At 56.5% G+C, this 12,545-nt stretch overlaps 1 protein-coding gene across 5 annotated transcripts; it reads left to right on the forward strand.

The window, feature by feature from the left end:
* The first annotated feature begins 287 nt into the window (after positions 1–287).
* Positions 288–10,058, forward strand: ZNF135 (zinc finger protein 135). Of its 5 annotated transcripts, none has more exons than XM_047710754.1 (4): positions 288–521; positions 1,868–1,952; positions 4,586–4,712; positions 7,492–10,048. In XM_047710754.1, exons 2-4 carry the CDS (start codon positions 1,920–1,922, stop codon positions 9,213–9,215), a joined length of 1,884 nt encoding a protein of 627 aa, XP_047566710.1. In that variant the 5' UTR covers positions 288–521; positions 1,868–1,919; the 3' UTR covers positions 9,216–10,048. The 5 variants fall into 5 exon arrangements, with proteins under 5 accessions (XP_047566710.1, XP_047566713.1, XP_047566708.1 ...); XM_047710752.1 differs by lacking the exon at positions 288–521 and adding an exon at positions 537–1,274 and having other exon boundaries at positions 7,492–10,050; XM_047710757.1 differs by lacking the exon at positions 1,868–1,952 and having other exon boundaries at positions 348–521; positions 7,492–10,056.
* Positions 10,059–12,545: the final 2,487 nt, after the last annotated feature.

A 12,545-nucleotide genomic window follows, 5' to 3' on the forward strand; every position in this document is an offset into this window, starting at 1 on the left:
CTCTACTCCGCGTCCTCCCTCATCCCCTGACCACTATATCTACGCTAGTCCCCGGCCAGGGGCCGCGGTACGAGCGCGGGGGCGACGTTCGCGGGGCCCACTACACAGTCCGCGGGAACCGTACACTTGCGACGGCGCCTCAAACACCGGCGTCAAAACTCGAACTCTGCGCGACCGGACGGCCGGGGCACAGGCGCACGGGCCCTTGCATGGACCTCTGGGAGTTGTAGTTCGGCGCCCGCCTGCGCAGGCGCCGTCCCGGTCAACGGCAGGCGTGGCCTTCGTCCCCGGTCATCAGACAAGGGAATGGGTCGTGGAAGGGTTTTAGGGCGGGGCGGCGAGGCTAAGGCCGGCGTGGGTCCTCGAGGCCGAGCTCGTACTGCGAGCGGACTCGGGCGAGGAGAGCACGGAAACGACCGGAAGTGCGCGCGCCGCCCTCTGGGAGATGTAGTTGGGCGCCCGCCTGCGCAAGCTCAGACCCGGCCGGTGGCGGCCACGGCCTTTGTCCTGCGGTCCCGCTGGTAAGTGAGGCTGGGGTGGCCGGAACGGGGGAGGCCGAGACGGGCGGGGATCCGGGGTCTTCCCGCGCGCGCCTGTGGAGAGTCCCTTTTCCTGCTTTGAGCCCGGGGTCGGTCGCCTCAGGGGCGGTCGCCTCAGGGGCGGTGGGGGCGGGGCTCAGTGGGCGGGGCCCCGATTGGGGGTGGGGGTGTCTCCGGGTCCGAGAGTAGGAGTTGGGGTCAGGGTGGGGCCCTGGCTTTGGCAAAAGGGGTGGGAGCCACCGGCTACGAGCGTCAGTCAGAGTGACCAGCTGGTCTGACCCTTCAGAGACGCGCCACCTGACCTGCAGCCTTCCCCTGCTTCGGTGGGACGTCCGGGGTTTGGAGGGTGGGGAGGGCCGAGGCCCCCTGCGAAGTCGTCTCTGCAGCGTCACCTTAGTGAGCAGCCGGCTTCTCTGGATGATCGATCGTGAGGGAGACCAGGAGCACAGACTTTACTCCCAGCCGCCGGGCACCCAGGAAGCGGCCTCATTATGTTAAAGTCTTACTGAGTACCATCCAGGCCCCGTCATTATTTCAGCAAGCACATGTTTAGATGTCCTGGGTGCCAGGCCCTACCCTATATCCCAGAGCCCCCAGGGGAATCAGGGAGATGGTAAGAAATCTGTCAACACATCACTGAACGGGAGAACTCCCATCTTGGAAACTGCTGTGTAGACAACTGGGCACAGACGGGATGGGCCGGAATCAGGGGAGCACAGGAAGCGTCAAGGGGAGGTAGAGCCACAAGGGAAATGCATACAACCTTGGGCCCGAGTTTCATCTGGGGCACTCAGCCAGGGAGGAGGTGTGGGTACTCGGGAGGTGCTCACTGAAATAAGAGGCTTTTCTTCCCGCACTGACTGCCTTCATGTGTATCCTGCTGCGTGCTGTGCTCCATCTTCAGCCCTTACCACACCTAAATTCCTATAATGTCTGTGCTGGCTCACCACTCTGATTTTATGAGTTGGAGAAACTGAGGTAAACAGTACCCAAAGACCCCCTATCTAGCTTTCTGTCATAGTAACAGAAATATCAAACATCTGGGCAACTGGGGGTGTGCCCTTTGCTAGTCGTGGCCCTCAGTTTTCCTATTTGTGAAATGGGGTAGGAGAATTCAAGGTAGTCTGTCAGCAGTGCCTGGAGTAGCACTGGGCACACGGTAGATGCTTGGAGAATGCCAGGCTGAGGTTTCGCTGCTGTTGGGTTTGGCCTGGGCACAGGGCTCCGGGCTCTAGCAGCCACAGCCTACTTGCACGCATATCCTGGGGTGCATGGTTTCTGATCACCACAGGCACTTGCCCAGTCTTTTGCATCCCCTTCCCCCACAGAACCACCTGCAGAGGAACTGGCTGTTTCTGGAAGAGGCCAGAGAAGGAGGGAATGACCGCTGGGCTCGTCGCTGCTGGGGCCCCGGTGAGCACACCACCACCCTCCCGCTCAGGCCTCCCAGGCCTGGCCTCACACCCCCACCAGACTCATTCTGCTCTCAGGGCCTTTGCCCTTACTCTGCCCCTGCCAGGAATGTGCCCAACCAGCTCCATCTTCCCCCAGATCTCCCACCTCACCACCTCTGAGAGGATCTCCCTGAGTCTTTACCTGCCCTGTTCTACCCTGGCAGACAGCGCTAGTCCATTCCACTGATGTGTCGAGCACTTTCTCGACACAGGGTTCCTTTGTACTCCCAGCTCACTCACTCCACTCAGTCCCCTTGGTGACCTGCCATTGACTAGGTGCCCTTTTAGGCACTGTTGTAGGAATTGCAGGTGCAGGAACAGACAAGCAAAAAATTACCATCCCGGGGCGCCTGGGTGGCTCAGTGGGTTAAAACCTCTGCCTTCGGCTCAGGTCATGATCCCAGGGTCCTGGGATCGAGCCCCGCATTGGGCTCTCTGCTCAGCAGGGAGCCTGCTTCCCCTTCTCTCTCTGCCTGCCTCTCTGCCTACTTGTGACCTCTATCTATCAAATAAACAAATAAAATCTTAAAAAAAAAATTACCATCCCTATGGGGCTTACAGTTCCTACGAGGAATGTAAATGTGCCACATGTTGTGCAGGAAAATGAGGCCCAGAAGAAGATGGCTTGGGCTCCAGGCATTACCCAGTATAGCCCAGAAGACCTCCCTGAGGAAGTGACCCCCAGACAGAGACCTGCAGGGGGGCTGGGAGTGAGATCAAGGGCCCACAGGAAGAATGTTCCAGGCTGGGGAATACTATGAGTAAAGGCCTGAAGATGGAACCATGCCAGGCACTTTCCGTAAGGGCCAGGCACGTATATGTAACTGGAGGACTGAGAACAAGGTCTCCTAGGCCAGCTGTCGGGGGCCTGGGGATTAGGACCTTGGGAACTGACAAACTATCTTTGCCGTGTGCAAAGGCCCAGAACACAGTAGGCGCTCAGTGAATGGATAGAAATACGCCAAAGCCTGTGGTCAGTGCTGGACACTGTGGGTGGGTGCACCGCATCCTACACCCACATCAGCCCCAGGACGCTGCAATGAGGAAACCAGGACACAGAGGCATATCCCAGCCCTGAGGCCACACAGCTGGGAGTGGCCAAGCCAGGCCTGAGCTCAGGACACCTGGGCCCAGCTCAGATCCCAGTGCCTTTGTGGCTCTTGCAGACCTCTGCATGACCGTTCCGGCAGTGCCCCTCCCGGCCTCCCATTTTTTCGGCAGCTCCCAGACTCTGCGACTAGAGCAAGAGCACCCTGTGGCTAGGGGAGTGTCTGTTGTTACCTGGCCTCTGCGGTGCCCAGAACAGGGACCCACGCTCACTGGGACTCTGCAGAGAACCACTAAGACCTGCTAAATGGGGAAAATGTAGCAGAAATGGGGAAATTGGTGAAAGAAAATCAACCCCCCGCCCCGAGCCTCCAGCACACCGGCCTGAATGGGGGCTTACACAGGTAAAGCACCCATTCTGTGCGGGGCCCAGCGCACACATCACGGGAATCCCCTTATGCCTCCCAGCAGCCTCCTTGGGGAGTTCTCACTAACTCACAGATGAGGGCAGGGAGGTGCAGAGCACTTTAAAGGATGGACCTGGGGCTGGAGTTTGAAGCCCCATCCGTCTCGGGCCGAGTCTGGACAGCACCACCCCCAGATGCCTAGTTCACACCGTCTGCTGCCCCACATCTCCCCGCCTCTGGTGGGAGGAATGTTAGCAGAGGCAGATGCTGCTTGCTGGGCCAGGATCCAGTATTTGGGCACCCTGTCTGTGTCCCTCACTCGGGGCAGTGACACCTAGTGTCAGGGTGAGCCGTGGACTTTGCCTCTGCCCCCACCCTCCCGCCCTAGCCATCCACAGCACTTGATTTGGTGAGAAGAAATTGCCCTTGTGGGGGATGGCTGCCCCACTGCCCCTCACGTGCCTTTGAGAAAATCATGAATTCCCAACCCAATCCCGGAAGAAACTGGCCTTGTGTGGGAATTTCAGAAAACATACACAAGTGTGGTGGTGACGAGGATCACCCCAGGAGCCACCATTAGGCTTTCTCCTTGGGGATCGTGTTTTTACCCCAATATGTAAATGTCCAAAATTAGTCTAAGAAACGGTTTCCAGGGGTCCCATCACTGGACACCCCTCCCATCCGGGTTTACTCACTTGTTCTTCCCACCACTCCACTGGCTCCTTTCTTTCTCCCCACTTTGCATTCAGGTATCGTTCGTGGGCAGTGCAGACTGACAGGAGTCTGCAGCTTGGTGACTGCAGCTGTGTACACCAGGGGACATTCTGCCTGACTCGTTGGAGGTTTTCAGCCTCCTGGGGCTGCTTTTTGTCCCTCCCTCGGTCACGGCCATGATGGCATCTCAGGGGTCCTGTGTTTGCACGACTGGGGTGTGTCCTCTTATACCCTAAGACCCCCTTTTCTCCAGCAGAGCCCCCAGACACACACACCCCCCCGGGAAAACGTGGTCCAAATTCTCAGACCTGAGAAAACCCCTCCCCAACCCATCTTGGCTGTCCCTGTCTGCCAGCTGCTCCCACTAGCAGCCATCGCCAGGCTTGGCCTGGATGAGAACACCTGTGTGTGACATTTGTTTCAGGAGCAAGTGACCTTTGAGGACGTGGTCGTGGACTTCACCCGGGAGGAGTGGGGGCAGCTGGAGCCTGCTCAGAGGACCCTGTACCGCGATGTGATGCTGGAGACCTTCAGACTCCTGGTCTCCGTGGGTAAGGCCACACTTGAACACCCGATGGTCTGCGCCCAGCACAAACTCTAATTCTCCTGGTTTAACAGTTGGGGTAGGTCTAGGCCTTAAAAGCAAATGCCTAGGAGTAGTTTGGGGCTTTAGAGACCTGATGTTTGGTTTCAAGTACAGATCCCACCTGAAAATGCCAGGAGCCAAAACTCATGGGTTAAGAGGGCCTTAGTGGGTCCCATGACTGCAGAATCCCAGGGTAGACCTGAGTCTTCCTGTGGTCTGTCAGGAGCCCTCTCCCTTCATACCTCCTCCATCTGGGTCCAGGGCCAAGTCTTGCCAGTGCCACCACCTTCTGCCTCCATTCACACATGGGCCCCCTAGAGGTGAGGGGAACTGCCATAGTGCCTCATCTGTGTCTTGTCCTGGGCCCCCAGGGAAGGCCCGTGGGTTGTCTTCTGTGGCAGCCAAGTCCCCTCCACACTGGTCCTTGTTGCTAGCCGGTGGTCGGGGCTGCAGCAGAGCTCTGACTGGCTGCAGCTGGATCACACAGCCCCCTCCCCAGAGCCAGGGTTGGGTCCCTATAGGGCCAGGCATCAGGGCCTCTACCACAGCTGTGGCCTTTGGGGCCTGCAGTCGAGTGGGTCGCGGAGGAAGGAAGGTGGACTGGACAGAGGGACGAGAAGGGTCCTGGAACACCAACGCACACTCGTGGATCCCCACCCTTGAGCAGAATGCTGGCTCCCCAGGCCTGATGTCATTTCCCCGCTGGAGCAGGAGGAGCTGTGGGTGGCAGATGCAGGGGTTCCCCAGCATGTGTGCCCAGGTGAGGGGAGAGCTCTGCAGGGCTGGGAGGAGCCCATTCAGCCCCGTGGCACTCTCTCTCCATATCTGCCCTCGCATTCTTCAGAGCAAACTGATGACTCGGTCTTTCAGTAAACGTGCACCAAGCACCCGTTCTCCTGTGAGTGAGGCCTTCAGTGAGCGACATCCTTGGTGAGGCAAGGGGCACACAGTAGGCACATAGAATCATAGCTGCACGAGGTACTCACGGTGTATGATGAATGCTGAGGCTGGGTGCAGGGCGCCCCCGCAGGTTGTGGGGAGGACCTGAGCAGAGAGGAGGCTAGCCTCTCCAGGGAGGTGATGTGTGAGCTAAAGCCCGAGTCATGAGAACAGTGCCACCTCGAGACAGGCTGGGAGAACAGAATTCCAGGCGGAAGGACCAACAAGTGCAAAGGCACTGGGGTGGGGCAGCAGCCTCTCTTCCTCTGTAATAAACCCTCTCACCTCAGAGATTTAAACCACAGAATCTTTAACGACTCACCTGTCTGTGGGTTGGTAGATCCCGTCTGGGCGCTTCCGCATGCCTGTGCAGGCTGTGTTCTTGGTACATCTTATTCAGCTCCTGCGACCAGTACCAGCTCTGTAGGAAGTGGGGCTGTCCCGGCACTGGTGTCAGGCCCTGACCTAGTTTAAGCAGCAGCCTGTCACCAGGGCCCGGGAAGAATGGCCAGTGTGTGGGAGGAGTCACAACCACGTCTCTGCAGCTTTAGGAGCAGGCAGCCCTTGTCTAGGACATTCGCTTTCTGTGAGTGTTGTAACGAGTTGCCAGCAGCTTAGTGGCTTAAAGCAGCAGGAACTAGCTCCCAGGTCCAGTGTCAGTGTCGGTGCTGCAGTCCGGGGGCAGCAGGCAGCATTCCTCCTGCGGAGCCTGCGAGAACCCATGTCCTTTCTCCTTCCGGCTCCCAGAGGTACCCGCATTCCTTGACCCACAGTCTTGTCCATCTTCGCAGTAAGCACAGCTCTGAGGTCTTCTCCCGTCACTCTGGCCTCGGCCCTCCCGCGTCCCGCACTCACAGATCAGAACGCTTGTGACCGCTTCCTCACTGGTTCCAGGAATTAGAATGTGGCCGTATTGGGGACCACTGTTTTGCCAGCCACACCTGGCTTGAGCTCTTTTTTTTTTTCCTGAACACTTCATTAGAGCGTGCTGTAAATGGTAGGGTGCCCCCTTACACTTTTAAGCCAGTCCAGTGCTGAGCTGGGGACTCCAGGCTGAGGCTGTGGCTGTGCAGGGCACCCTGGGTACCGGGGCCAGAAGGCAGTCCTGCCAGCAAGGGGTAGGAGGGAATGCATTCGTTTGTTCATTCATCGTGTCTGCTGGCCTCTGCCATGGGCAGGGGTGCAGTGGTAACCGAGGTGGACAGAAGCCCTGCCCTTGGGGGCTCCCAGTGGCTGAGACAGACCCAACAAACCAGATCCAGACCAGATCCAAGTCCTCTTGCTCACCTCCGGTCACTTATCCCTGCCTCTGGCCGTACACACGTCAGCCGGCTCCAGTCTGGGGAGCTGGTAGTTTCTCTAGATCTGGCCGAGTTGGAGCAGCAGCGGGAGGGCTGTGCTGGCTGGTCCTTCACCGGTGAGAGGCGGGTCTTCCTCCATCGGCACCTGGCACTCGGGGGCTGCTTTCGCCAGGGCCTGGCCATTGCTCAGCCCCTTCCAGCCTGGGGCATCTGCCGACAGCTTCCCTGGATGCTTCCCTGGATGCTCACCTTCTGCCCTGCGTCCTCTCCGTGCCCTCATTCTCTGTGGTCCCCTTGCCACCTGCCCCGCCTCTTGACGATTCTCCGTGCCTTCTTCCCTGCTCCTGTTCCTCTGATCTGTGAAGCTGTATTTTTAAGTGGTCAAAGCCACTGGTGCCTTCAGCCTTTCTAAACCACCAGTTTTAGTCTTTAGCCACCCGCCCATTGCAAATTCTTCCCCCCCAAACTGGAATTAAGGGGCATCTCCATTTTTGTTTCTTTCAGACTTGGAAACTCAACCCAAAATCAGACTGTTCTCTCCAAAGCAGGACATCACTGAAGAAAGAGGCAGCAGTGGCCTGGTGGAAAGGTTCCTGTGGGAAGGTCTGTGGTACGCCGAGGGTGACGATGCCGAGGGCCACTGGGAACAGAGTCACGAGAGCCGAGACAGCCACATGGTGAAGGCAGCCTTCACGCCTGTGAGGATCCCCATACAGCAGCAGCAGCTGGGGAATGGGTTCAGGGAAAACTTGATTCTGAGCCCCCGTCTCCCACCTCAGGCAATGACTCCTGAAAGGCAAGGCCTCCACACGTCGGGGACACACGCAAAGACAGGGAAGCCAGACCCGGGGTTCAATGCTCAACCGAAAACATATGCAAAGGAGAAGCCCTACAAGTGCCAGGCCTGTGGAAAGGCGTTTAGTCACAGCTCGGCTCTCATCGAGCACCACCGAACGCACACGGGAGAGAGGCCCTACGAGTGTCACGAGTGCGGAAAGGGCTTCCGCAACAGCTCGGCGCTTACCAAGCACCAGAGAATCCACACGGGCGAGAAGCCTTACAAGTGCACTCAGTGTGGGAAGACCTTCAATCAGATCGCCCCGCTGATCCAGCACCAGAGGACGCACACTGGGGAGAAGCCGTACGAGTGTGGCGAGTGCGGCAAGGCCTTCAGCTTCAGGTCCTCCTTCAGCCAGCACGAGCGCACGCACACGGGCGAGAAGCCATACGAGTGCGGCCAGTGCGGCAAGGCCTTCCGCCAGAGCATCCACCTCACACAGCACCTGCGCATCCACACGGGGGAGAAGCCGTACGCGTGCGGCGACTGCGGCAAGGCCTTCAGCCACAGCTCGTCACTCACCAAGCACCAGCGCATCCACACAGGCGAGAAGCCGTACGAGTGCCGCGCGTGCGGCAAAGCCTTCACACAGATCACGCCGCTGATCCAGCACCAGCGCACGCACACAGGCGAGAAGCCGTACGAGTGCGACGAGTGCGGCAAGGCCTTCAGCCAGAGCACACTCCTCACCGAGCACCGGCGCATCCACACGGGCGAGAAGCCGTATGGGTGCAACGAGTGCGGCAAGACCTTCAGCCACAGCTCGTCGCTCAGCCAGCACGAGCGCACGCACACGGGCGAGAAGCCGTACGAGTGTGGCCAGTGCGGCAAGGCCTTCCGCCAGAGCACGCACCTCACGCAGCACCAGCGCATCCACACGGGCGAGAAGCCGTATGCATGCGGCGACTGCGGCAAGGCCTTCAGCCACAGCTCGTCACTCACCAAGCACCAGCGCATCCACACAGGCGAGAAGCCGTACGAGTGCCGCGCGTGTGGCCGCGCCTTCAGCCAGCTCGCGCCGCTTGTGCAGCACCAGCGCGTGCACACGGGCGAGAAGCCGTACGAGTGCAGCGCGTGCGGCCGCGCCTTCAGCCAGAGCTCGCTGCTCATCGAGCACCAGCGGATCCACACCAAGGAGAAGCCGTACGGGTGCAACGAGTGTGGCAAGTCCTTCAGCCACAGCTCATCGCTCAGCCAGCACGAGCGCACGCACACGGGCGAGAAGCCGTACGAGTGCCCGCACTGCGGGAAGTCCTTCAGGCAGAGCACGCACCTCACGCAGCACCGGCGTATCCACACGGGCGAGAAGCCCTATGCGTGCGGGGGCTGCGGCAAGGCCTTCACGCACAGCTCGTCACTCACCAAGCACCAGAGGACTCACACCACGTAGGCTCACCTCACACTTGCCAGGACGCCGCAGAGCCCAAAGCCCCAGCTCGTCTCTTCCGAACCTGACCCGGCCGTCCTCGACGGAAACACGGGTACGAGCACACGCGAGCCTGGGCGCCCAGTCCGCGGCCCCGACACCCTCCGACCGAAGGGACGGACACAACTGCGGGAACCCGGAGCTCTAGGTCGTCCGTCCCTGGACGGCAGGTTGGAGGCAGAAGGGGAACGTGGAGTTCGTCCGTGTTGAGGGCCTTGTCATGAGTGCCCTCTAATGCCACATCCCAGAACCTACAGGAAAAAGTGGGACATAATGTAGCCGATCTGGAGATGGCTTCTGTCCAAGGATTCGATATTCCAAACTAGGATTTTCAAAGCGGTGAGAAACCCCACAAATGCTTTCTGTATACAGGAACCGGATACACAGAATTTATCATTACTGCACATGACGTTTTGGGGAGGGGTGCTTACAGATGGTGCAGGGTGGCTCTAAGTTCTTCTACAGGACTCACAAGCATTAGAAAACACACATGTTGCTATTTCACAAAAAGGAATATTTTTCCTTTGTTAAGCCACCGTTTTATGAACAATAGTGCCTCCACATTGAAACCTTTTGTTTTGCAAGGTTTATCTCTGTTGAGAAATGTACGGGTTGATCTCTTGACTGTTGTTCACTGAGTCTTCTTCCTGGTGTTTAATAAGCTTTTGTTTCTGTGTTATTTATCTTGAGGGTCCACAGTACTACATTAAATCCCGAATCCACTCACAGCAGTCTCTCTGACAACCACAATCCTTGAATGGTGACTTGCCATCTTCATTAGAACCCATACTTAAATTACATTGGCTGGATTTGGTCACCAACCATCAGGGTTCTTTCGGTTGGCTTGATTTTCTGATCACAATGCCGGGATGTAAATTTCTCCCTTGGGGGAAAACTATTATAAATAGTCTTCCGGTAGTCCCCAGTGTGCTTGTGCAATGCCTCCTCTCCCTTTATTGGTCTTTATAAGCCACTTAAGAAAACAGCCGTCTCTGGTAGAAACTATGCAGGCCACATTGGTAAGTTTAGCTATTGTCATAGTCACATTTAAGAAGCAAGAAGAAACAGGTGAAATTAATGCCTGTTCCTGTAGATCCCAAATGTCACCTTTCCAGCATGCTACTACAAGAGACCACCCGTGAGATGTTTTGGTTGCTTCTGTATAGGGCACCTTTGAAATCCAGTGTATATTTGACTTTTGAGGCATACGTCAGTTCGCTATAGCCTCCTTTCCGGTCATTTGCCACAGGGACCCAGCTAGTGGCTGGACGGGACTGGGCGGCTCAGTGGCCTTGGTCTTCTGGTCAGCTGTTTTGTCCTCCTCCCTTTTCCCGGGCTTCTCTCCTTGTGTTGTGTCTTGTCCTAAAGGAAACCAGATGTTCTGAGAAGATGCGCCTCTTTAGGTGAATGGCATGACAGGCTCCTACCCCTAAATCTAGTGCAGGAAGTAGGTCAGGCACAGTTCACTCTCTAGGGAGATACTTCTCATTGGAGAACACTGCATCTGGGAAAGGTTAAGGCTCCCCACTTTGAGTTCAGGTCAGTAAAAATGGAACCAACCACACTGTTTCGCACTCCTTTGAAAATGGCAGGTGACTGAAACTGAGTCACACAAGCTCTTGTCCCACACAACCCCGGCTCCCCTGCCCCCACAATGACACACACAGGAATACAGCCCGGAGTTGGGAACCATGGGGAGGTGCCCACAGTATCACTGCCACCCTCCATGGCAAGCGAGACACACGTTTCCTCCCCAGCAGGGCCACACCAGTGGAGGGAACTTGAAGTTACACCAGAGTGTCAGGAAAATGGCAGGGGCAAGTGTGCTCCTGACCAGAGGGCCTCATTTACTTGGGAGAGTTTCTGGTATGTCTGTTACTGACACAGAAGTTGAAGACCCAACAAGGAAGAATGAGAGGCATGAACACAGATTCAGAAGAGGCCATGCAGTTTCCGCCTCACTCACTGGGACGCTTGTGCTCGGAACCCAGAGACGCTACGTGAGAAGTCTAACCGCCATCGGGCCGCTGTGAGGTTTCCTCGGTGCTTTAAATATCCCAGCTACAGCCAGAAAGGATTTCAGCATCTCATTTTTTTTTTAAAGATTTTATTTATTTGAGGGAGAATGAGTGAGAGAGAGCATGAGAGAGGAGAAGGTCAGAGGGAGAAGCAGACTCCCCAAGGAGCTGGGAGCCCGATGCGGGACTCGATCCTGGAAGTCCGGGATCATGACCTGAGCCGAAGGCAGTTGCTCAACCAACTGAGCCACCCAGGCACCCCTCAGCATCTCATTTTATATAGCTTTTCTTTTTTAAGTTTTAAGTTTTTAAGAAAAATCACCATGCCTAAAACTTAAGATTCAAGGGATACAAACATCATATTGGTTCTCAGTGTGAATGTGCTGTTTGCTTTCCAAAGCAGTCACACTGGTTGACACTGGTTTACAAACTCAACCCAGAGCATGATGAAGGCCTGTATTAGTCCAATCAGGCTCCCACAACCAGATACCTTAGGGTGGGTGGCTTTAACCACAGAAACTGATTTTGTCTCAGTTCTGGAGTTGTTCTTTGCTGGAAGTCCAAGACCAAGGTGCTGTCCAGGTTGGTTTCTAGCGAGACCTCTCTTCCCCGTTTGTAGATAGCCGCCTTCTCACTGTGTCCTTGCACATGGCCTTTCTTCTGTGTGCACATGATGAAAGGGTAATCTCTGCTCTTCCTCTTCTTATAAGGATATTGAGGCTGTGGGATTAGGGCCCCATCCCATTACCTCCCTGCAGGCCCTATCTCCAAATACAGTTACATGGGGGGTTAGGGCTTCAGTGTGTAAGTTTGGGGTGGGAGGCAATTCAGTCTGTAAAAAAGAGGGTATGTAAGCATTTTCTTCTCATTGAAATTTATTCCCATCTTGCCAGTTTTCCATTTGTGGGATTCGCCCTCCCCGCCCACTCGGAACAGTCATCCTTGGACACCCTGTGGAAACTAGCCAGGAGCTCCATTCCATTCTTCCCGCCAGTGCATCTAGGGCTCTCTCTTGCCCTCCAGATACCATGTCCTTTTTGAGTCATGGCTCAGTGCCCCATGATCTGTACACTTCCCAGCCCTCCCAACTGCATTGGAGACACCAGGGCTGCCGCCTTGTGCTTTCCATCTGCTCCATCTTTCTCAACGGGTCACATCCCTCTTTGGATGGGAGACCCTTAGCACAAACCCAAGGCCCCTAATGCCTGAACTAAGGAAGCTTCCTCTGAGATTAACAAGTGGAAACATCTGGCTAGATTTCTGCCGCTCTGTAGAA

This window comes from Lutra lutra, chromosome 17 (assembly GCF_902655055.1).
Source record: "Lutra lutra chromosome 17, mLutLut1.2, whole genome shotgun sequence".
NCBI classification, from domain to species: Eukaryota; Metazoa; Chordata; class Mammalia; order Carnivora; family Mustelidae; genus Lutra; species Lutra lutra.

Excerpts from the sequence above, each read along its gene's own strand:
- ZNF135 (XM_047710752.1), top strand. The coding sequence starts at position 1,234 with ATGGGCCGGAATCAGGGGAGCACAGGAAGCGTCAAGGGGAG. Across the intron at positions 1,275-1,867 it reads ACAGGAAGCGTCAAGGGGAG|AACCACCTGCAGAGGAACTG; the intron begins GTAGAGCCACAA and ends CTTCCCCCACAG. Across the intron at positions 4,713-7,491 it reads CAGACTCCTGGTCTCCGTGG|ACTTGGAAACTCAACCCAAA; the intron begins GTAAGGCCACAC and ends TGTTTCTTTCAG.